The sequence below is a fragment of the Elgaria multicarinata genome, chromosome 3 (assembly GCF_023053635.1).
Source record: "Elgaria multicarinata webbii isolate HBS135686 ecotype San Diego chromosome 3, rElgMul1.1.pri, whole genome shotgun sequence".
In the NCBI taxonomy this organism is placed as follows: domain Eukaryota; kingdom Metazoa; phylum Chordata; class Lepidosauria; order Squamata; family Anguidae; genus Elgaria; species Elgaria multicarinata.
The window spans coordinates 142,140,520-142,164,912 of NC_086173.1; the positions used below are offsets into that span (position 1 = coordinate 142,140,520).

The 24,393-nt window shown below is 43.0% G+C and overlaps 1 protein-coding gene across 2 annotated transcripts in view; it reads left to right on the forward strand.

Annotated features, from left to right (window-relative positions):
* ACOX2 (acyl-CoA oxidase 2) overlaps positions 1-21,912 on the forward strand; it is a 37,393-nt gene extending 15,481 nt beyond the window's left edge. For both annotated transcript variants that reach the window (XM_063122093.1, XM_063122094.1), the window contains 9 exons: positions 782-897; positions 2,348-2,520; positions 4,613-4,775; positions 7,251-7,441; positions 9,238-9,399; positions 11,113-11,218; positions 12,624-12,841; positions 16,875-17,007; positions 19,848-21,912. In XM_063122093.1, coding sequence (XP_062978163.1) covers positions 782-897; positions 2,348-2,520; positions 4,613-4,775; positions 7,251-7,441; positions 9,238-9,399; positions 11,113-11,218; positions 12,624-12,841; positions 16,875-17,007; positions 19,848-19,910 — 1,325 coding nt within the window. In that variant the 3' untranslated portion in view covers positions 19,911-21,912. The remainder of the gene's footprint in view (positions 1-781; positions 898-2,347; positions 2,521-4,612; positions 4,776-7,250; positions 7,442-9,237; positions 9,400-11,112; positions 11,219-12,623; positions 12,842-16,874; positions 17,008-19,847) is intronic.
* Positions 21,913-24,393: the final 2,481 nt, after the last annotated feature.

Sequence of the window (24,393 nt, forward strand, 5' to 3'; positions counted from 1 at the left end):
GCTTTCTCCGCTGTGGCACCCCGGTTGTGGAATGAGCTCCCCAGAGAGGTCCGCCTGGCACCTACACTGTACTCCTTTCGTCGCCAGCTGAAGACCTTTTTATTCTCTCAGTATTTTAACACTTAATTTTAACCTAAATTTAAATTTTACTGCTCTAACTCTGTATTTTAATCTTATATCAATTCTGCTGCATGGTTTTATCCTGGTTGTGTTTTTTATACTGTATTTTGTAATTGTGCTTTTAACCTGTTGGTTGTTTTAATTTTTGTGAACCGCCCAGAGAGCTTTGGCTACTGGGTGGTATAAAAATGTAATAAATAAATAAATAAATAAATAAATAAATATTAAAGCATGGGTTCATTAAAAATTAAGCCTGCAATTATACACCCACTTACCTGGATGTAAGCCACATTGTTTACTTCTTGCACTTACTTCTGGGTAAACAGGTATAGCATTGCACTTTAAGAGAAGGAACCTTTCCTCAAGCATCTTGGTTCTCAAAAAGAGTCCTCAAACTGTCATGTTTCACCTTCATTAACCGGCAAGCGTGTGGTCTCAAAAGATCCCCAGCTTTTCGTCCTGCTTCCTACGTTGCCTCCGTTGAAACCATTCCCAAAGCTCAGGCTCCAGGCCTTTTTTCTTTAGCAATCGTGGATCTGACACGCTTAATGCAGCATAGTGAAGCAAGGAGGTCAAAGGTACGAGAGTAGATTACAGTGCAGATAAGGGGACGTAAGTCACTTTAAATGTTTTTTTTTTGTATGCTTGTTTTGTTCCTCAGGAGTGACTGTCGGGGATATTGGCCCCAAAATGAGCTTCGAGAATATTGACAACGGCTTTCTCATTCTGAAGAATGTTCGGGTTCCGAGGGAAAACATGCTGGCCAAATTCTCTCAGGTACGCCTGGCAGAGAGAAGCAAACAGGTTTATCAGGTTTTAGCTGCAGAACAGCAAGGGCCCCTAGTGGTTTTCACATGCATGGAATTTCACATGAAATCTATTCCCTGGTAGAGAATGTTGAGAACTTTCATGAGCTTTCTTTCTTTCCTTCTCTTACTTAAAATGAAAACGGGAGACTAGTCCTCATGATTGTGGGTAAATATTTGGAATCCTGCTAGCAACATCTGCAGAAGCTTCAAATGTTCAAGATTCTGAACGCTGAAAGCCCTGCCTCTCATTCTTCAGTCACATTCCCTTATCTACATAATTTTACTGCCTGTAATCTATTCTCGTACCTTTGCCCTCCATGCTTTACTATTCCTTGCCAAAAAAAACCAAAAACCCTAGCTTTTACAAAACCCCAGTATCGGCTTCAGAATAAATAAATTGCACCGTTTATGCAAATAATAGATCAAAACAAATTTAGTTTACTTGCAAGTTTAATTTTTTGGTCGTAAAGCATTATGAATCCTCCTACCTGTAGGACTGATTGATGCTATGTTTTTTACTCAAACTATTACTCCTGTGAATGATTGCTGAGCCTAAGATAATGTATAACACTGGCAAGTTGCTTCCCTGTGAACTGTATGCTGCAGAAAGAGGGTGTGTTTGACATAAAGATTGTATGTTTTTATGAGTATACAGCTGCTTAGGAAAGCGATGCCTAGACTGAAAAATTCTGCACCATAGACTGTGGCTGTGTTCGGACAACACAATAAACAGTGGTGGGTTAATAGTCAACTCCATGGTTGATTATCAAGGGGTACCATGATTATAATCAACTGTGGTGTGGATTAAGGCCAGTGTCGAGTTGACTATTAGTCAGTAGTGTGTTTGATTGACAAGTCCCCCCTCTCCTCCAGTCCTCCAGCTGGTATCCCATCAGCCATTGCAAGTTCTGCCAGCTGGACTAGAGTGGCAGACGCTTTGGTTGCTCTTGCCAGGGGACTCTGTAGTCACCAAAAATAACCAATTGTGTGTGACGAAATAGTCAACAGTGCCCGACACACAACATGATAACCAACAATTGTTCAAATAATCAACTCTGCACAGCATTGGTTATTTGTGTTGGTTATTTTGTCCGAATAACCAACCATGGTGTGAAAAAGTCCCAACAGGTGACACAATAACCCACCATTAACTATTTAACCCACCGTTGGTTATTGTGTCATCTGAACCCAGATACAGACTGGATACATACACCTTTAAATCCCAGCTATAATTGTAGTGATTTCCCCATATGTGCTTCCCAAGCATTGTCTTTATTGGAAGGGTTCCATGTTCCTTGCTGTCAGTCATTCACTGAAACAGGCAAATCAAAGACAAATTCCATAGGGTTAACTTAGAGGATTTTGCTCTCTCATAATGCATTTCCTTTCCCACCCCCATTATATTTTCTAAATTCCAGGTTCTTCCAGATGGCCAATATGTGAAACAAGGAGCTGAGAAGATTAACTACTTGACTATGATTGTAGTTCGTGTGGCCATACTTCGGGATGAAATTGTCCCCGCTCTGATGAAGGCCTGCACCATCGCCATCCGATATTCTGTGGTGCGCCGGCAGTCTGAGTTAACGCCCGGGTATGACATGAAAAAAAGGGACTGGCTCCAGTTGGGGATACAAAATAGATCTTCTTTTGCTATTTTTATCATTGCTTTCCCCCTTTCACACAAGCTGCCCTTCGTTTTGATGCCAAGTATTTTTCTCTTCCCCCTTTCAAATCCTTCCCCCTACTAAGGTAGGCAGTAGGGCAGGTGCGCTCCGCACCAAAAATCCAAGGGTCTGACGGTGTGCCGACGGAGCTCTGAACTTTCGGTGCGGAGCTCAATCTCATTTTCAGATAACCACTTCATTGTAAGCTATGGCAATTAACCAAAATGCTTACAGCTCTGTCATTAAGGAGGGATATAGCCATTCCAAGTTTGAATCAGATCCCTTCATCCATTACTTTTTTTTAATCCCCTCAAACCCACTCACATACACCCCTGATTCTGCATTAATTCAACCCTGATGCACAACTGTGCATCAACAAAGTAAAGGATAAAATCCCCCCCCCCCCCGGCCGCCAAATGTACAGTGGTGAATTAATGCAGAATTTTAAAACTGGAAATTTTAAAAATACCTAAAAATCAAGGGATAAAGGGAACTGCTTCAAATTTGGCATGCCTAAATCCCTACTTAAGAGCTATCATGCTGCCAAGTGGGGTGCTGCAAGGTTCCATCCTGTCCTCCATGTTTTTTAACATCTACATGAAACTGCTGGGGAGATCATCCGGAGGTTTGGGCTGAAGTGTCATCAGTATGCAGATGATACTCAACGCTACCTCTTGTTTCTGCCTGTATATCCCAGGGAGGCTGTGAAACTCTTGAACGGTCTGGAAGTTGTTTGGGGATGGATGAAGATGAACTAACTGGAATTTAATCCAGACAAGTTCCCAACCTACAGTACTTCCAACTACTCTGGATGAAGGTTTACAACTAGTCTTAGATAGGTTTATACTCCCCCTAAAAGGCTAAGTGCAAAGTTCTGGACCTTGGGCTAGTTGGGAAAGCTCTGGTGACCAGGTGTTTAGGCTGGTATGTCAGCTGCTGCCCTATCTAAAGAGAATGGGCCTTGCCTCAGTTTTCCACGCACTAGTGATGTCCAGGCCGGATTACTATAATTCATTGTATGTGGGGCTCCCTTTGAAGACAGTCTGGAAACTTCAACTGGTTCAGAAGGTAGCCACCTGAGGTTTGATGGGGGTGAGATGGTATGCCTTTATTTAGGGTGACCATATGGAAAGGGGGACTGGACTCCTGTATCTTTAACAGTTGTGTAGAAAAGGGAAATTCAGCAGGTGTCATTTGTAGGCATGCAGCACCTGGTGAAATTCCCTCTTCATCACAACATTTAAAGCGGCAGGAGCCCTGCCCTCTTTTGTATCTGGTCAAGAGGGGAGGGCTCCTGCAGGTTTAACTGTTGTGTTGAAGAGGGAATTTCACCAAGCATTGCATGCATACAAATGACACCTGCTGAAATTCCCTTTTCCCTACAATGGTTAAAGATACAGGAGCCCTGTCCTCCTTTCCATATGGTCACCCTTCTTTATTGTGTTGATTACTGTATCATATCAATGTATGAGGAACTAGGTTAGGGAGTTGGGGTAGCTGACAGGAATATAACTCAGTGGCACTTGAAATAGTTACCAGTGTGTTTCTCAGCCCAAATAAAATTCTGTCTTAGACTTTTAAAGCCTTAAATGGTTTAGGACCAAATTACTTGAAGGGCTGCCTTTCTACACTGTCCCCACACCTCTGGAATAGGTTGCCATAGGGATTCCACCAGGTCCCATCATTGCAGGCTTTTAGGGAGGCCCTGAAGATGTACTTTTCCCCTGATTATGTTTTACTGGACTGTTCTGGTTTGTAGCTGGAATTGTGAGGCAATCTTTTAGTACTGTCTAGGCCAGATGTTAAATTGCTGGCATTCGTTGTTTTAATGAATTGTTGCTGTTAAGCATTGTACCAGCTTTTATTATATGAGATTTTATTGTTGTAAGCTACCTTAAGAAGGCTCTTGCCCTGAAAGGTGGCCGAGAAATATTTTAAATGTATAAATAAATATTTACGTCTGTGCTGGCAAATGATTGCCATTTGTCTTCGATAACCAATAACATTTCTTTCCCTTAGTGAGCCAGAGCCAAAGATCCTAGACTACCAGACTCAGCAACAGAAGCTCCTTCCTCAGCTTGCGACTGCCTATGCCTTTCACTTTGTTTGTGACTATCTGCAGGATGTCTTCAACAAGGGCTACGCAGCCACTAAAAAAAGCGATTTTGACTTGCTTCCAGAGGTAACATAAAGGAGAAAAACAATGTATCTTCAGGCCTTTAGAAAACAGAATAAGAATTATCACCCATTTCAGGTGGGGGCAATAAATCACTGACAGTGGGATCCCATACATGTTTACCCAGAAGTAAGTGCCGTTGGGTTCAGCAGACCTTACTCCCAGGTAAGCGTCTATTAGATTAAAGCCTGAGCTATGTCTGTGCTGCTCATGAGTTTTCATCAGAATCTAGAAATATTAGGGCTGACCCACGGTATTTTGCTGCTTGAGGAGAAATACAATGTCTGTCTGTCTGTCTCTCTCTCTCTCTCTCTCTCTCTCTCACACACACACACACACACACACACTTACCATTCCAGATACAGAAGCCGATTGGATGGTCAGTTGAATCTGTCTTCCATGCTGGCAATGGGACAACGTCCTCCATCATACATGAAGGCCACAGACTACCTTGAGGGGTGTTGGGCTGCCCATGTAGTGCACAGAGCTCCATCCTCCACCTTGCTGCTCCTCCTCACCTAATCACAGGGCTGGTTTTGGTTTGGTTTGGTTTTAAAAAAACACTGTGGTGTTTTGTTTTGTTTTTTAAAGGAGGATGTCATAGTTGTTTCGGTGGCAGAATTAATTTTGAAAGCAGGACAACAATATGAACAAACTGGTTTCTAAATCTGTTGCAGAGTAAATTGTTTTATGGGTGTTTGTTAGTTTTTAATTAGAACTAGGGGTAATACAGGCATGTAGGGTGACCACATGGAAAGGAGGACAGGGCTCCTGTATCTTTAACAGTTGTATAGAAACGGGAATTTCTGCAGGTGTCATTTGTATATATGCAGAACCTGGTGGAATTCCCTCTTCAGCACAATAGTTAAACTGCAGGAGCCCTGCCCTCTTTAGCTAGAGTAACTAGATACAAAAGAAGGCAGGGCTCCTGCGATTTAAACTGTTGTGATGAAGAGGGAATTTCACCAGGTGCTGCATGCCTACAAATGACATCTGCTGAAATTCCCTTTTTCAATTCAACTGTTAAAGATACAGGAGCCCTGTCCTCCTTTCCATTTGGTCACCCTACAGGCATGCATATGCATTTTGTGATGTCTTATTGCTGGAGGACTTGCAGGTGAATGTGTGTGAATTGCCTAAGAAATGGTAATTATGTTTGAGGGAATGTGAGATGGTATAACAGTGCTGTGGCATAATTTCTACTCATCCCTTGATATTTCATTACTCAACTGACGAAACTAATGTGGGAACTCTGTTAGAACAAAGCCAGGCATGCAGAAAAGCAGTGTGGTGTGTTCCTTTGGGACTGTACCACTTCAAACTCGCTGTAGAAGTGGTATGCCTTACTGCCACCCCACACTTTAAAGAATATATATTCTCACTAGATGTAGAAAGCTTGACTGAAACCCTTTCCCCTGAGGTGTTACTTCTTCATGTGCAGGGATCATTTAAACTGCAATCCAAAGCGATACAATTTCAGCAGGACTGTAATAGGTGGTTTCTCCAGGTTTGATCTGTGGTTTCGGTGTACAGTCATACATTGGCTTATTTTGCAAACACAAACCACAAGATTGCCAACAACTGGCCATGATCCAGTCAATGTCAACCGCTTTTAAATCTCACTGATGTCCTGTATGGATGCTGCTAATAAAACTTAGCCTTAATCATAATACAATGATACTTGGCCTTTAAAAAAAAAGAAAAGAAAGTCATATTGATTTCAGTGGGAGTATTAAGTGTGTGTTTGACTCTCTCCCATAGGAATCAATGGGACTTGAACCAGCTACAGTTAAGCACTGTATATATTTATCTTGTAAACTATCCCAAAACCTCACAGCAGATAATACTACCGCACACATTAAAAATGATCCGTGAATATATAAGGTATTTAGGAGAGTGGTATGAAAGAATATAAATCTATATAAAATTACATTTTGTTGATGCAAGAGAGAATCTGTACCAGTTAGAGTCCACTGCAAGCTCTTTTTATACTTTCTTGGATTCTTCACCAATCCTCACAGAAATGCTGAAAAGTCAGGAGTGACATTGGCTACCCAATTTAGGGCTTTTCTGTTAAGTCAGCCTATATAGGTACATTTTACAGGAGCTCTGTGAAGTCTGGTGCAATATATTTAAATATTGGGCTCAATTTGGGTTACATATCTTTTTTGCTCTTTTCTTCTCCCTCAGTGTAGTAGTCTAAACAAGTGTTTTCGTATGTTTGAATTTCTGCAGGGGTCACTGAAGAAGACACCCTGGTGTCGAAACGTGTTTGACCTGCTTTTTAATTCTTTGTTTTCGGTATTCTTGCATAACATTGATGCTATCAGATGTATACAGCAGATGCTATTGCACTTTAGAAGTTTGATACAGTTGTTGAATTGTTTGTATGTGTAAAAACTTTGTTAAAACTGTCTTCTTCCTTAACCCTGTGTATTTGGAAGTCCTTATGTAACACCAATCTTTCTGCCTTCTTTGCAGCTCCATGCACTTGCTTCAGGCATTAAAGTGATTGTTACCGACTACTGTTCAGCCGGAGTGGAGGTGTGTCGGAGAGCTTGTGGCGGACACGGGTACTCTCTTCTCAGTGGCCTTCCTTCCTTATACACAAGACTGGTTGCCTCTTGCACTTACGAGGGGGAAAACACTGTTCTTCTTCTGCAAACAGCCAGGTAAGATCACTGAAAATGCATCCTAGTCCAGCCTCTGGGGCCTCACCAATGCCAGATGTTGAGCTTCATCCCACGTACCTGTTTCCCTCGAATTATCCCTACAGTGCTAAGCTGTCGGCATTGTTGTTGCTACGGGGTGGCAAGATCCTTTGTATATCAGGAAGTGGGTTTAAGGGGGGAAATGTAAAAAAAAATCATTAAGAATCAACGGATGACCCAATCCGATTCAAATTTGGTATGCTTACAGCTCTCCTTAATATCTATTACTGTGCCAATTTTGAAGACTTTATCTTTAAAGCTTACACAGATGTAAGCATTTGTTTAATTCATATCAAATCCTGCTCCTGCGCCCCAGTGGCCGCTCGGATGATATGCTCGAAATCTAGTATACAGCGAGTCTTTTGCTTTTATAGCACAATGAAAGCAGGATGCATGGGAGTACTTCACACAAAAAGCAGATTATAAGGTGGAAAACTTCGGAGTCCTCTGCATGCAATTCGCAGTGATTGCACAGGATAACGCTGGTGTGATAAAGCTCTTAGAGAAACCAAAAGTTTTCCCACGGTACATTTCACAAACAATTCTCCAATTCTATATTGTTGCTCTTTTTGGTGCTGGTGGTGAAAATTCCACAGGAGGAATACGTGTTTCTACGGATTATCAAGTGAAGTGCTTAAGACTTCCAAATTCTGCAGTGGGAACCTTCACATCCAACAACTAGAATACATTTACATCTTTGTTTTATGTGTTCACAGTCATTCATTTAGAGCAATGAAGCTTCTGATGCTGGTGTGCTGAGCTGGGGTCATTGACACGGAATGTTCAGCAACATTCCAACTCTTCAGGTGCCCAAACTACCAGAATATTTGCAGTGCAGCTTCTATGAGGGAAAGGAAAGCTGTCAGTTTGGCTGAAACATAAAAGCCCTTACAAGCTTGAGGAGCATAAAGATTTTTTTTTTCTTGTTGTGGCTGGAGAATGAAATTAGGATTAAGAACAATAGTGTTGCAGCAATAGGTATGCGAGGAGGTGGAAGACAAAACCCTAGATTGTGGACTTCTCAATTATTTCTGAAACACTTTTCTCTCTTGCAGAAGTTGACCATAAATATTCTGGGGGGGGGGGTTCCAAAACAAACAAGGACTATAAAGTACCCCCTTCTTTTACGCACCAAAACACAGTTGCTGAAGATTTTCCATTAGAGTACTATACTATTGTCATAGCCATTCTTAAATGTCCATTCACCAGCTCTGCTGCCAATTAATTATCCAGGTATCTACAGGTGTTATGCTCAAACAGTGTATAAGAACACATGTGAGGGGGAGGAGGTCAGACACATTGGCCCCAATCCCAGCGTCTCTGCATGTGCCAGCCCCGCTCTCTCAGTCCCCAACCTTCCTGTGTTGAGGGAGATAATCTGAAGGGTGGTTCTACTCATGTTTGCTTGAATGTGAGTAGAAGCCTTTGTTCAATCTGGAACCCTGATAAAGCAGGGTTCCCGACCACATGGTGGGTTCTACTTGTGTTCAAGTGACATGAGAAGAAGCTTCAGGCCTTCCTGCTTAACAAAGGAAGGTCAGGCACTGTGGACATGGAGGTGGGAACATTGGGAATTGACCCACATGCCCTGCCCTCTGCCTCTGATACACGTTGATATACCCTGTTCAGGCACAATGCATTTTTACGTGCGTTCCTACTTTTTACAGCTGAAAAGAATGTTTTAAAACAAGATCTCTGGATCAGAGAAAGATCTGTGGTTAAGAATGTGTCTCAGTTTTCTTTTTCTTTGTCCTTAGGTTTCTGATCAAATGCTATGGGGTGGCACACAGTGGCCACCCTGTTCCTTCATCAGTTGCCTACTTGTCTTCCAAAAGCTTTGGAAAATGCCGAGCCCAGGAAAAGAGAGACTTCCTAAATCCTGATGTTTACGCTGATGCTTATAGGCACAGAGCTTTCAGGTTGGCATAAAGACACTGGAGCCCAGCATTTTACTTGTGTGTGTGTATGAGTGCGCCTGTGTTTGTTTGGCTTTATAGCAGGGAGGCAGATTTTTCAGCCTGAGAGGTGCATTCAAACTCCAGAAGCTCTTGAAGGGCGTATTCCATACATGATGGGACTTGAGGAGAAGAGGTGGATCTTTTAGGAGTGCTTGGCTCAAGCCATTAGGGCATTAAACACAGCCTCTTATGCTGAGCCTAGAAGGTAGGGGTAAGGGCCTCCTGCCCTTGCCCCCTAATAATAATAATAATAATAATAATAATAATAATAATAATAATAATAAAAATGTCTTACCCGCCTCTCCATTTTGATTGAGGTGGGGAACAACAGTAAATATAAAATACATAAAACTGAATTAAGAACATAATATACTTTGTTAAAACATCTTTGAAACATCCTAAAATAACTAATCTTTGGGTGTTTCCTTGGCTTTTGCAGTGTCCTCCCCACCCCACCCTTTTCATTCTGAAAGGTTGAAATGCCTTTCCTAAGGCTCAGTTCCTGGCAGCAAAAGCTTTAAGCTAAAATATGCCGGCATTTCCCTCTCCCCTCACACCGGAATGTGGTTCGCCCCAAAGAGCTTTTCCGAAACTGAATTTGCCCCTTTGACTGAAAGAGGTTCCTCACCTCTGCTGGAAGGCAATGGGGAGCCAGGGCAAACACCACAGCGTGGACATAGCATGCTCTGGGCTGACCTAGATCTAGAGGGAAATGGAGAGCCAGGCTAACAGGGTGGCTGTTTGGGTGTGAGCAGCCCCATGTTCCGAGTCTGCTTGACTCTGTTGTTTATAGTTGTTTATGGGTAAGTCACCGTTTGTCTGCCTAAGCTGGCTTAAACACAGCAGCTTTCCTGAGCACCTTGAGGGAAAGGAAAGGGATTGTAACATGTGGTAAATTTAGCATAAGTTGATGTTCTTAAACATCTCTCAAGAACAGCCCCATAGAGAGCTTATTTATTACAAGTAAGTTATTCATAATTTGTGGCTGAGGTGATGTTTCTGTTATGTAGGGCCAGTGTGGCCTAGTGGCAAGAGCGTTGGACTGGGAGTCGGGAGATCCGGGTTCTAGACCCCACTCGGCCGTGGAAACCCACTGGGTGACTTTGGGCCAGTCACAGATTCTCAGCCCAACCTACCTCACAGGGTTCTTGTTGTGAGGATAAAATAGAGAGGAGGAGGAGGATTATGTACGCTGCCTTGGGTTCCTTGGAGGAAAAAAGGCATGATATAAATGCAATAATAAATAAATAAAATATATTTTAAATGTGGAGGAGTATATAAATGATGATAAGAAGCAGCAGCCTAGGCTACACATTTGGGATGATAGAGGTCTGAGGTGGTAGGAAGGACTGTACCATTTAAAAAAAAATGTTCCCCCATGTTGCTGTTCTTAAATCCTTGCAAGTACAAATGGAAGGATGTCTTAACATGTTTTTTTTCGATGATGTGTTAGTATTGTTTAGTTTTTACATTGTGTTCAAAAGTGTTATCTCCCAACTACAGTGACACAGCCTAGAATGCTACCATCTTATTCTGCTATATATCAGGCTTTTGTTTCTGCTATTAAGGGGATATAATTATGGGTGGTGGTGGTGTTTTTTAAAAAAGGAAATTAATTTACAACTCTTTGCAACATGAAAGTCTATAATATTCACTTTTTGTCCCTGCCTTCAGGATTGTAAGAAACGCAGCACTCAAACTTCAGACATTGGTTCAGTCAGGAATAGCACAATATGAAGCATGGAACAAGTGCTCTGTCCAACTTGCACATGCTGCTATGGTTAGTAACCTTTTTGTAGCTTCATCCTGACTGGTTCTTCTGCCAGCTGTTCAGAGGACCTGCCTCCAAAACTGTGTTCAGCAAATGAAGCCAAGGAAATGCAGGTCGTATTGCATTCATTCAGATCCCATTTTTAAAAACCATGTTTTGTCAGAAGAACAGCGGTTGGGAAACATGATCTTGGCATGTAAGCAATACCGTTTAAGTAATCTTATTCTGTAAACATGTATTTTCATGAGACCTGAGCAGGATTTGTGGCGCTACTCTCAGACATGTGCTTCATTTAAAAATGATTTTAGCTTTGCAAACTGTGTGCCTCCTTAGGAGGAGTTAGGGTGAGGATGATGGGTGGTGGAAAGAACTCCTGAGATCACTGAGATTTTCTTTGGAAGTTGTGGAAGTAGGACCCTAGAGTGGAGTGATTCCACGAATGCATCCCCTAGTCCCTTCCTTAAACTTTTTTCCCCTAGTTGTATGATCAGGGCTGGGAATCTAGGTCAAGCTTAGGGTGCAGAACTTCAGGCTCAGGGCCCAAATCCAGCCAGGCTGGGCCTCAGGGATTCTCAAGGTGGCCAACCACCAATCATTTGGTGATTTACTGGCATTTGCTATCCCCCCCCCCCCATTCTAAAAGGATGAAATGCCTCTCCTAAGGCTTAGTTGCTGGCAGTAAGAACTTTAGACTAAAACTGGGGCATTTTTTTAGCCTCACCCCCTTCACTTTTGGTCTGGCACCCTTCTAGCTGCTGTTTTAATTCTCCACAATGCCCCAGAGGAATATTACACTAGGGCAGGGCTGGCCTTAGGATAAATAGCACCCTGGGTAAGGAGTGCCTTTGTTGCCCCCCCCCCCTCCGGTCACCTTTGCAGGGCCACCCAGAGGGTTTATGGGGCCTGGTAAAGGTGTCATGTTGACACCTCCCTCAGCTTGGCACTCCACTTCAGCTCAGTGAGCCAGGTAACTGCTCAGCGCACACATTCCTAAGGCCGGTCCTGTACTGGGGCATTGTGGGAACTTAAAATGGTGGCTAGCTAGACCCAAAAGCTCGGTGCTGCTTAGAGTACTGCTGCCTGCTAAGGCTCATGAATGGAGGAGGGGGCTTAAGAGGGGATTTCCCTCCCTCAAACTGGGAACCAGCTTTGGCCCAGAGCCAGAGTAAGGGAGTGAAGTTTTGGGGAAACAAGCCAAGAACAGATCTCTAAACATCTGCTCTCAAACCTTGCCTAGCTGTGGAAATTAAACACATGTGCTTTTCAGAAGCAGCCCACAGGAATGTGGGAGCGTGCCTCACGTTCTCCTCCGCGTGTGGCCTGCCCAACACCCATTCCAAATGCCTGTAAAGGGCTAGAGAGCTACTGTACAAACAGGCTGACGGGATACGTACCTGGCTGTTAACTTTTTCAGGCTCACATCCACTATATTGTGGTGGAAAAATTTATCCAAGCGCTGGAGAAATGTGGGAAAGAGGCTGCCATCCAGAGGATCCTTAAACATCTCTGCGACCTCTTCGCACTGCACGGGATTTTATCTAATATGGGAGATTTTATGCTGGACGGGTACCTTTCTACAGAGCAGACGGACATGGTGACTGAGTTGTACGTGGATCTCCTGGCGGTCATTCGGTGAGAGGATTCTTCTCCTTCCAGGGGCGTAATGGGTTTTGCTCCATGTCTGCATCGTACCGTTGTTCATAAATAGCTCGCAAATTGCCTGCCATTAGGATGGGGGAAGCAATGGACCTGTATGTTGCAAGGAGGCCTGTAGGAGGCACAGATGTCTCATGTTCTCGCTGAAGAGCACACTAAGTTGTCTTCTCTAAATTGCAGTGGTTCTCCAAGCTAGAAAGATGTCTTGCCAAGTCATACTATTGGCCCATTAAGCCCAGTCTTGCTCACTCCGACTTGCAGTGGCACTTAGGTCTTGGGCAGAGATCTTTCCCTTCACCTGCAATCTGACCTTTTTAACTGGGAATGTCAGGGATTGAATCTAGGATCTTTTGTGTGTGACGCTTATGCTCTGCTATTGATCGATGGTCCTTCCCAAAGGTCTCAGGTAGGAGTCTTTTTCAGCTATGCTACATGGGAGGATCTCTTTTCTGGGGCCTTCTGCCTGCAAATTCACCCACTAAGCCATCTTCGTGAACTAAGGCTCTTTCTACACCTAAGGATTATCCCAGGCAAATGGAAGGATTGTCCCTGCCTGCTCCTGGGATCCCCTGTGTGTCATTTGGATGCACAGAGACGATCTGCTTATGATCCCAGGAAAAAAGGCAGGTGTAAAAATGGCCCAAGACATTCCTGGAGGCAAAGTGCTGTTACTGAGGTCAATCTGATTTGTAGTTTTCACATTTGAGCCGCCCTCTGATAGTATGTGAAAGGGGAAAATCTCATGTTGGAAATGATTCAGAAAGGAATCGAGAACATAAGAAGAACCATGCTGGATCAGGCCACGGGTCCATCTAGTACTCTGATCACACAGTGACCGATCAGCTGTCTTTTTAGCTTTGAATGGGGGTGGGGGAAGGCCAGTAATCGGTGGGGAGCATGATGGAAGTGTATAAAATGATGCATGACACAGAGAAATTGGATAGGGAGACATTTTTCTCCCTCTTTCATAATATCAGAACCTGGGGGTCACCCCCATGAAGCTTAATGGTGATTCAGGAAAGATAAAAGGAAGTGCTTCTTCACACTGCACAACGTTAAACTATGGAATTCCATGTAGTGATGGCTGCCAACTTAGATGGCTTTAAAAGGGGATAAACAAATTCACGGAGAAGGCTAACAATGGCTATTAGTCTTGAGGGCTATATGCTACCTCTAGTATCAGGAGCTGTGTGCCAGTTGCTGGGGAACATGAGCAGGAGGGTGTTATTGGCCTCATGCCCTGCTTATGGGCTTCCCAAGGGGCATCTGCTTGGCTACCAGATAAGACACAATGCAGGACTAGAAAGGCCTCCAGTCTGATCCATCATGGCTCTTCTTAGGTTCATATTCATAGGATTGCTGCAGGGCTTCCTGAATCCATAGGATAGAGGTCACAGCTCAGTGCAGAGTGCATGTTTAGTATGCAAACTTCAGAAAATACCCACTTCTAGCCACAGCGTGTCCAGTTTGAAGGCTCTCTGGATGGAAGGCTGAGAGAGAGAGGGACCTTGTCTAGGATCTTGGAGAACCAATGGTCTGACTCAGTAGGAGCATTTTTATTTTGGGGGGGGGAGAATTTACGACACAGGAAACATCAGAAAGATTCTTTGCAACACATTTGGGGAAAGATAAGCGTTCCCTGAGGAAGGAAAGTCCTTTCCGAAACGCATGGGACAGAATTAAAGTTTTTTCAGGCACCTGAGAATAATTCCTCTTCTGTTTTTTGACTACTGACTCAGTATGAGCCAGCTTGGGGTGCTTGTGCAAGTTCATAGCTTTGAAGCCACTATTTACACTTCAAACTAAAAACGACACTTTAACCTTTTGGTCAGTTCCATGCTTACATGACGTCTCCTGTGGCTTATAAAGACCTTGGCTGTTTTTAATAAAAGCAGGCATCCAAGAAGTGTTTTTCATCCTCCTGGCTCTGATGTTTTGAAACGCATGAAAGCCGTGACCTCTCCCTTTAGTGATGGAAGTGCCTACATCAGCACCATTGAGTGGTTTTAGTTCAGAATCGGCTGCCTAGGCTTTTTAAATAAGTCAGAAATATTCATTTCAAAGCTTTATCAAATCCTTTCCAGTAAAGAGAATGAGTGCGGTGTTGTGACAGCACCATCAAGCATAAAGGCATTAAAAGATAAAACTATTATTTGCATGTCATTTAAAACATCATCTTCAAGGGTTTTATTGATGCATTAAAATTGAAACCATCTCTACGTGGCATCAGATAAAACAACTGTTTTTGCAGAACACAAAAAGGCAACCTTGGTCCAATAGTTTTCTGGGTTATAAAGCCATAAAGCCAGTGTGGTGTAGTGGCTAAGGTGTTGGACTGGGAGTCAGGAGATCTGGGTTCTAGTCCCCACTCGGCCATGGAAACCCACTGGGTGTCTTTGGGCCAGTCACAGACTCTCAGCCCAACCTACCTCACAGGGTTGTTGTTGTGAGGATAACATGTATGCCGCCTTGGGTTCCTTGGAGGAAAAAAGGCAGGATATAAATGCAATAAATAAATAGCTTGGGTCCCACAGCTCACCATAACCACTTTCTTTTATGTCCTGTTACTGCCCCTGAAGATCAACTGAGTCCTTCTCCCCCTCTTCCCTCTCCACACCTCTGCTTTCCACCTATGCAAAAAGTTTGGCATATTCTGCAATCTGGTGATTGTTGCTGTAAGCATGGAATTGGATCCTGAGCACGGAATTCTGCATACTGAGATTCTCCATTTGCTTGATTTCTTTAAACCCAGTTTCTAGATGGACTTCATAGAGTTTGTTGGCAGTGCATAGTGATGTCTTATTATTATTATTATTATTATTATTTATTTATATAGCACCATCAATGTACATGGTGCTGTACAGAGTAAAACAGTAAATAGCAAGACCCTGCCGCATAGGCTTACAATCTAATACAATCTTAGAAGGAGATTGCTGAGCAGGATTTCCAGCTGACAGACTAGGGTTGAGCTCTAGTCCCCTGACAGACTCCTTACCCCTCCTCTTGGATAGCAGAACCAGAATTATGCAAAATATATAAAGTGTGCACTTAACTGATAACATTAATGTGCTTTACATAGGACTACCCTTGAAGACTGTCTGGAAACTTTAGCTGGTACAGAATGCCAATGAGAATGAAACAAAGAGAGCATCTCACTCCAGTTTTGGCTGACTTGGATCTTTTCTAGATCCAGTTGTTAATCCACTGTATCTATTTTCGGTTTTGTCACTGAATTGAGATCTGAGCTCTACAAGAAGAGAGTTTCCTTTCCTGCTTTTCTGCTACATAAGCTCTAGGTGGCATTGTGGCACAGCAGGAAAAAAATGCAAATACGCAAGAGGAAATTGCACTTTTGTTCACTTTCACAATTAAATGCCGCATTTCCCCTGCTCTAAAAAAAATTGCCAAAGGTGCTTTGTAGATACAGAAGCAAAATTGGAGAGTCATGACACAATCTAAAGAACTCGTAAACAATCATGACTAGGGAATAGGAAGTGCACAATCAATGCCTCATGCAGAAAATCCTTTGCACAGTCTGCCAGTTTGCTTCCATCCATGTCCACTTAGAGATGCTGGCACTTGCTTCTGAAGCCCTAAATATTACAAGTTCTACATATGCTTCCACAAAAAGCTCTCTGGGAATATATTAGCTGATGAGGAACTTCACCTCTGCACCCTTTCTCTTTCTATAGTAAGATCTCTGACGGTGCAGCCACTATGCCCAGGGTACATCTGTTTCTCTTCCTCTGTCCTCTCCCGCTTTATACATATTTTGCCACCAGTTCAATCCCCACTTTATGCAGGTTCTTACAGACTGATGTTGCTTATGAAGTATATGCGTTGAGCCTTATGTTTCTGAATGGATGCTGCTGTGTTTTTATTTTAATGCCTATATTAAAGTTTTTATTTGAATTTTATGGTTTTACTTAACGTTAAATACTGCTTGGAGTAGAAATTGTGACTGACAAATCGCAGCTCATACAATAAAATGTTTCCTTCGCTCTTACAGGAGAGATGCGGTGCCATTAGTGGATGCATTTGACTTCGCTGATGAAAATTTAAACTCGGCCATCGGAAGCTACGACGGTCATGCCTATCAGCGGCTTTATGAGTGGGCCAAGAAGGCGCCAACCAATAATCAGGTGAGAACAGGGCATGCTGAAATCAACGTTCATTTTTGAAAGGAGGGAAGGACAAAGCTACCAGTGCTTCTGTTTAACAGGAATGAATTGCTGGCACTGTGTTAGACTAAGGCAGAATCTATTTTTCACACTGAGCAAAAACAAAATGAACTGTGCAAAGCACGTGTATTCGCTTAACCTGCGTAATTTATCTAAGTTAGCTTTCCTTGGTGCATAATTTGGGTTAGCTAAGAGTAGAAGTTTGAATTGTTGTGGTTATTGTAGCCCAAAGTATAAACTACTCTGGGCACAAGAAATGGTAGGTAAGATGGGGCACAGAAGAGCAACTAAGAGCAAAACATGCAGGAAATCTGAGTTTGAGATAGTTTAAGGAAAGCTTTGCTTTTTCTTTCCTTTTTTTGGGTGGGTGGGGGGGAGATTTGATGGAGAGGAAAGTTGCTAGGTGGACCGAAATAATGGCAGCCATTCAGACATAAGGAGCGGAATTGCATCAGCAAAAAGGCTGCAGTGGGTGAAAAGAACAACACGGCCCATCTGGCATACAGTGAGATGGGAGCAGTCATGTTGAACTCTTCATGGTCTTGCAGCAGCCACCCTCTTCAGATGGCAATGTGCACACAGTCATTTCTTCAGAATATGCTAAGCCAGCCCTGCTGTGATACTCCTGTTCATTCCGCTGAGTGGGTCGCTAGACATCTGCCCCAAAGTCCTGCCCTAACAGCACCACTGAGTGAGAGTGGAGACACACACACACACACACACACACACACACACACACACACACACACACACAGAGCTTAATCTATAACACAGTGCTGTGTAACCATGGTGGCTGAGGGGTGTGGAGACAATGACCCCAATTTGGTATTGGCTACATTTTTGAAAGAAACAAAAGATGTATTTCTAGGCCTGTATTTCTGCTCACTTACGGCAGCAGAGATGGGCTTGAAAGTATGTGGGCAACATCTGATATTCTCTAGAGCCACAGTGGGAATTTGGTAGGATTTCCAGCAGTCGGCAGGGTGAGCTTCAGTTCTCTGCACCGTTCCTTGTTCCCCCCCCCCCCCACAAGCAGCAAAAACAGAATGAATCAATGCTCAAATTGCAGGGATGCCGTTGCCTTGTCTACTGTTTCAGATAACTACAAGGGGTGAGGGCACAGGACTTAAATAAAATTAAGGGGAGCAATGAGGTGGGGTTGTGGGTTCGATTAAGCCCCAATTCTGACCCCCCACTCCAATAATTTGAACACTAAGAATAAATCATGCAAAATAAGGAAACCTCTACATCTGCTTAATTCCCATTGTGTATACAACTGTAGCCAGCTTTTCTTGCTGCAGCAGAAATCAATCATTTTTTTGTAAAAACAAATGCATATATGCTGCTCTCTCATTTTATATATAATTAGAGAGATCATAGATCTACGACAGAGATATTGAACATGTATATTGTCTTTACGGCATATTCCTACCAGAGAAAGATGATGTAACACAGAGGCCTGCTTATTTATATGGCTTGGGGGCTCAGCGCTGATGGGGCAAGCAACTCTGTCCCACTACAGGGCGATAAGAAGAGGTTTGACATTATCGTAATGGCAAGAAGGGAATATGATTGGGGGTGGGGGGAAGACACACCATGATAGAAAGCAAGCAAGCAAGAGGTTGCACTAGTCTAGCCAAAGGAGCCCAGCTTGGGCAAGAGCTTTGCCAACAGCCGCAGAAATGGCAGAAGAGGCATCAGGAATTGGCAATGACAGAAGTGACAACCTAGCCACAGTAGTCCATACACTGGTAACTTTCCGGTTAGACTACTGCAATGCATTCTACGTGGGGCTGCCCTTGAAGACTTGGAAGTTGCAGCTAGTGCAAAATGCAGCAGCTAGACTGCTGGCGGGTACATCTTACAGAGACCACATAACACCGGTCTTAAAGGAATTGCACTGGCTGCCTATACGCTTCCGGTCAGAATTCAAGGTGTTGGTAATGACGTTTAAAGCCCTAAATGGCTTGGGACCTCGATACTTGAGGGAGCGCCTCTCTTATATGTGCCTGCCCGAGACTTGATATCTGATGGAGGAGCCCTTCTCCGCATCCCACCAGCACAACACATATGCTATGATGGGACAAGGGAGAGGGCTTTCTCTGCTGTGGCACCTCGACTGTGGAATGCCCTCCCCTTGGAGGCCCAACTGGTGCCAATGCTGATTTTATTCCGGTGTCAAGTGAAAACATGGCTTTTTAACAAAGCCCTTAATGGTTAAATTCACTAAGATGGCGCATTGTTTTAACTGTTTTAATTGTTTTACTGCTTTTAAATTATATAATGTCTTAACTTGGTTCATGGTTTAATTTGTTTTTAGCTGTGTATATTTGTTTTATACTGTGTGCTTTTATCTGTACGCCACCCTGAGATCTTAATGATGTAGGGCGGGATGCAAATGTTATAAATAAATAAATAAGTGAGAGACAGAGACTTTGAGTGGAAAGGCCCTGATCCAGGAATGTAGCAGGAGACTGTACTGCTGCCCTAGCACATCTCCCTTCCTCACTATCTAACAGCATATCAGTATTTGCAACTTTCATCTCCTTCTCTAACATGTATTCTACACTCTTGTTGTTATGTGATATGCAAAAGGTTGCAGGAAAACTGCACACATACCCAAATTGCTGTGCTCATGTCTCCACTTCCCCTAAGGGCCAGCTCTCTCGCTCTCTCTTGCAGTTTGACACTAAGCAGACACTGAAGAGCAAGTGTAAAATTAAGGCATTGCTGTAAGTTTTCTAAGAGCCATTGGCCATCTACATACCTGACACCGTCTTTCCTCTTCTGTCTCCCAACAGGGGAACCGGGTCTTCGAGAAGTATTTGAAACCACTTTTCCAGAATGCCCTGTCAAAGCTGTGAAAGAAGCGAATGGAACAGAAGCAGCTCCTTCTCCTCCTGCCCTCAGATCGATGCTGCTATTGATCAGGAATGCAGCCCATAAAATGTAATCGCGAACTGCATTCGAGTCTTGCCCATCAACTCATTCTGGCAAGCAGAAGCCAGTTAGCTAACTCCAGCGTGTGTGTGTGTGTGTGTGTGTGTGTGTGTGTGTGTGTGTGTGTGTGTGAGAGAGAGAGAGAGAGAGAGAGAGAGAGAGAGAGAGAGAGAAGGCAGAGCCCCTTTATTTTCATCAAATAGACCAAATTGTATGTTCCCTTATCATTCACAGCAGCACTTAATACTATATGTGCATTCTTGGATCATCCACCAGTCCTACAAGAACCAGGGCAGCAGTTGTTCATGGTCCTCCATAGCAGGTTTTGTTGATGGCACAATTGCCACTGGGGTGCTAGAGAAGGGTTTTACTGCAGGGATGATTTTCTGTTTTTAACCAGTTAATGATCCATAAAAGGGCCTCTCCTCTTATCTCATGACTGCTACGCTTGCTCAGGAGTCTTTGCTGAGGGACTTTGTCAAAAGCCTTTGGGAAGTCCAAGTAAACAAGAGGGCCTTCTCCTCCACAGGTTGGCCTTCACCATTTTAATTTCCTAAAATGCCTCTAATGTAGCATCATTCTGAAGCATTCTGGGAAATTTAAATGGCAGACTTTAATTATCCACAAAGCCCTGGAGTGATGCTATGCTATGGGCATTGTAAGGAATTCAAATGGTGGCTTGCACTTAACAGCTGCCCACGGTTGCTGGCTGCCTCTTCCACAGTTAACAACATCCTAATGATGATATAGGTTTCACAAGGGGTGGGGTAAGCAATTTGTATCTTACCAGGATATGTTCAGCAATGCCACATATATATATATGTGAACCGCCCAGAGAGCTTCGGCTATTGGGCGGTATAGAAATGTAATAAATAAATAAATAAATAAATATTTTTCAACATTCAAGCAGTGCCTAGCAATTAACACATCACAATGGTTTCCTGCATGGAAATTGTACCAGTTTAAGGATCTTCTGCACTGGTGTAGCCAGGTTTTGGGTTGAGCCAGAGGTATTATATAATACTGCTAGTTTTTAGTACCTTCTTGTTAATATATCTACTGTCCAAGTGCCTTAAAAAACCCCAAACCCTTACAAATATAATTGTAGGTTTTTAAAATCTACCTTGCAGCCTTAAGTTCAGGATCTCAGGGATGATTTGAATGTTATGAGTAGAGCAATCCTATAGGAGGAAAGAGAACCTGTGGAGGAATATAATTCTGAGGTCTCAAAATGGGGAGAGGTGATGACAAACCATAACGGTACAAGCTCATACTTTAGCGCATTCCCCCCCCCCCCATACCCAGTTTAAACCATGTGCCATGCTGGTTGGGAATGATGGGAGTTGCAGGCAATGCAACTAAAAAACACCAGGCTGGGGGAAAGTGTTGGAGTAGCACTGGGGAGACTTGCGTTCAAATCTGCACTCAGCTATGACAATCACTGGGTGATTCTTGGGCAATTACTCTCTCTCAACTAAGCTGTGTCATAGGGTTCTTAAAGGATAAAGCATGGTTGGGGAGAGAACCACTATGGCCTGGTTCAGACAACATGCTAAACCATGCTACTTAACCACAAAATTCCCTTAACCATTTTGTGGTTAAGCAGCATGGTTTAGCATGTTGTCTGAACCAGGCCTCTGTATGCTGCCATGAAATCAGGAAAGGCAGAATAAAAATGTAATAAATACTGTCTGCAAATCACTGTAATGTAGCTCTATGTATCCCAAAAGGAGCTTTCGGAATACATAGAGTGACGTATAATCAAAACTTCTGTTATATGACTTCTTGCTTTCTCTAAGAGTTGATGGGTATATATATTCAAGGGAAATAATATCACTTCATTTTAAAATGGTGATGCTTAGCTTTTTGACTCCACCATTCATTCATACAATAAACAACTGCAGCCACTGCTACTAAATTTACAATGTGTCCCATTGCGTCCTTATTATTGAAATGTTGTTCTAGGTGGGTGTATTTTAGACGTTTTAATATTGAAGTGCATTTAATTATATATATTTTAAATTTTTGTATATTTCTATTTATAGGTTTTAATTGTAAAGTCGCCTTGAGGGCCAGCATTGGGCAAAAGGTGGGATACAAATTGATAACAATAAATAATAATAATAATAATAATAATAATAATAATAATAATAATGATGGGTGATCCTACAGCCATGAGGACTGTGGGATTTTGTAGGGGAAAGCTTTATAAGAGGGTTGGGGATTATTTTGGGTGTTGGGAGCCAGTGTGGTATAGTGGCTAAAGTGTTGGACTGGGAGTCAGGAGATCCAGGTTCTAATACCCACTTGGTCATGGAAACCCACTTGGTGACTTTGGGCCAGTCACAGACTCTCAGCCCAACCTACCTCACAGGGTGGTTGTTATGAGGATAAAAATGGAGAGAAGGATTATGTACACTGCCTTGGGTTCCTTGGAGGAAAAAAGGCGGGATATCAATGTAATAAATAAGTAAATAAAAACTTCTCTTAACTGGATTGAAGGTTGTAAATAATGATTGAAATGGATCTTGGATGAAATCTATCAGCTGCCCCTGAATACTGTTAAACACACCTGGTTTAAAGCTTTACACAACTGCTTTCCTCTAAAGAATTCCATGTCACCATCTTATATTCTACCTTCTGAAACCATTCTCTCATTTTGGAGACTGAAGCCGCAATCCTATGCACATTGGAAATCAGTCCCATTGAACTCAATGGTCTTGCTTCGGCATAGACATACAGAATTTCACTGTGAGAGGTGTGCTTGGGATTTTGGTAAAAAGCTAGTCATGCCAAGTCGGTCATCCTTACAGCCTTTTAGTTACCACATTCACATCACAAAATTGATAGGAAACAGGCATTTATGTGAAGGGGATGAGGGGTGAACTACTTCATTTCGGCAGTGAAAAGACATCACTACTTTCTGTCATTATTTATTCTACCTTTACTACCACTGGCATGAGATCAAGCCACTTTGTTTTTAAGTTGAAGAGGCGTATCTTAGGATTCTTATAAGATCCCAGGGACCACAAAAAGAACATGTTGAGCTGTTCTTAGTTCAAACCATGTACAAGCTATATTAAGATAGCTATAAATGTCTGAAAGTAACCATATTAGACTAGTGAAGCCACTTCCCACATCAGACTTACCTTGCCATCTGCAACAATCAAACTTTCCGTTATTAGCTAAAAAAAAATTCAAAAATAAAAAGCCCAAATGAGTTTGGCACAAGTGTTTGTTGCTGCCAGAGGCTAATGCCTTAATAATTTCAGCAAGAGCAAAAGCAAGAACTTTAATTAAACTTTTTGATTAAACTTTTCAGGGCTTATGAGAGCCTTATTAGTGTTTCAACAATTCTTCTTCTCAAATAGGTTAGCATAAAAACAATATCTGCATATATCATGTTCCAGTAGTGCTTGCTGTACACGTTTGAAAACACGAGGCACAGATGATCTTAAAGGCTGTTTAATTAGTATGAGATATTACAATTTCTCCCAGTTTCTTTTCCTTGTGTGTTCTACTGTATACAGAACACTAAGCTATATTTGCATTACTACAAATCTCCATATCTTAAGTTATTTAGAGGGAGAAACCTTACGGCTACTAGACACTGTCTAGAGGTCCACAGGATTCTTCAGTTTCTGGGAACCGAGGTTTGAATCAGGGCGCTGACCTTGGAGCCCAGAAATCACTCTCCCTACCCCACACCTCTCCCTCGTAGCCAGCATGATTCTCACCGCGCCAACTACGTCTCCACACTTGGAAACTGAGCAAAAAAGGGGTGGGGCCCTCCAGACCCCTTTCCTCCCCTGTCCTGGAAGCCATGCATAAATGGGTGAAATTGCTCGTCTCGGCAAAAATGCAGGGTGGCTGAAACACAGAGGAGAGGATCCCCTCTGTGCTCCAGCTGCCCTGCATAGGGTAGACTGCAGCCTCCAATTTTGGAAGCTGGCAACTACCCAGATAGGATTGTGCCCCAAATGATTTTTGGGCTGCTTTTAAGGGTGGAACTCTCTCAAGGCCATGTACAGGCTAGAAAGGTACTAAACAACAATGTAAGGGGCTGGTGCAATTGTATACTTCTAAATTCAGCAGATGCTAAAGTGTTTGAAGTGGATTAATGCCAAAGCTCCCTGAGCAGGGCTGTCTTTTTATTGCTCTCTGGGCAAAGATCTGCAGCGGACCATGCCTCAGACAGGCAAAAATTGTGACTCACCAGCACAAACAGCAAGAACACCCCCCTCACTTACATCTGCAGTCTTTGTCCGTCTCCCAAACTCCACCTTTATCCGTCTCCCAAACTCCAGTAAAGAAGAACAGGGCTCAGGCTCGAACGGATGCAACCCGAGAGGCCTGATCTTCTAGGACAGCGGTTCTCAACCTGTGGGTCGGGACCCCTTTGGGGGT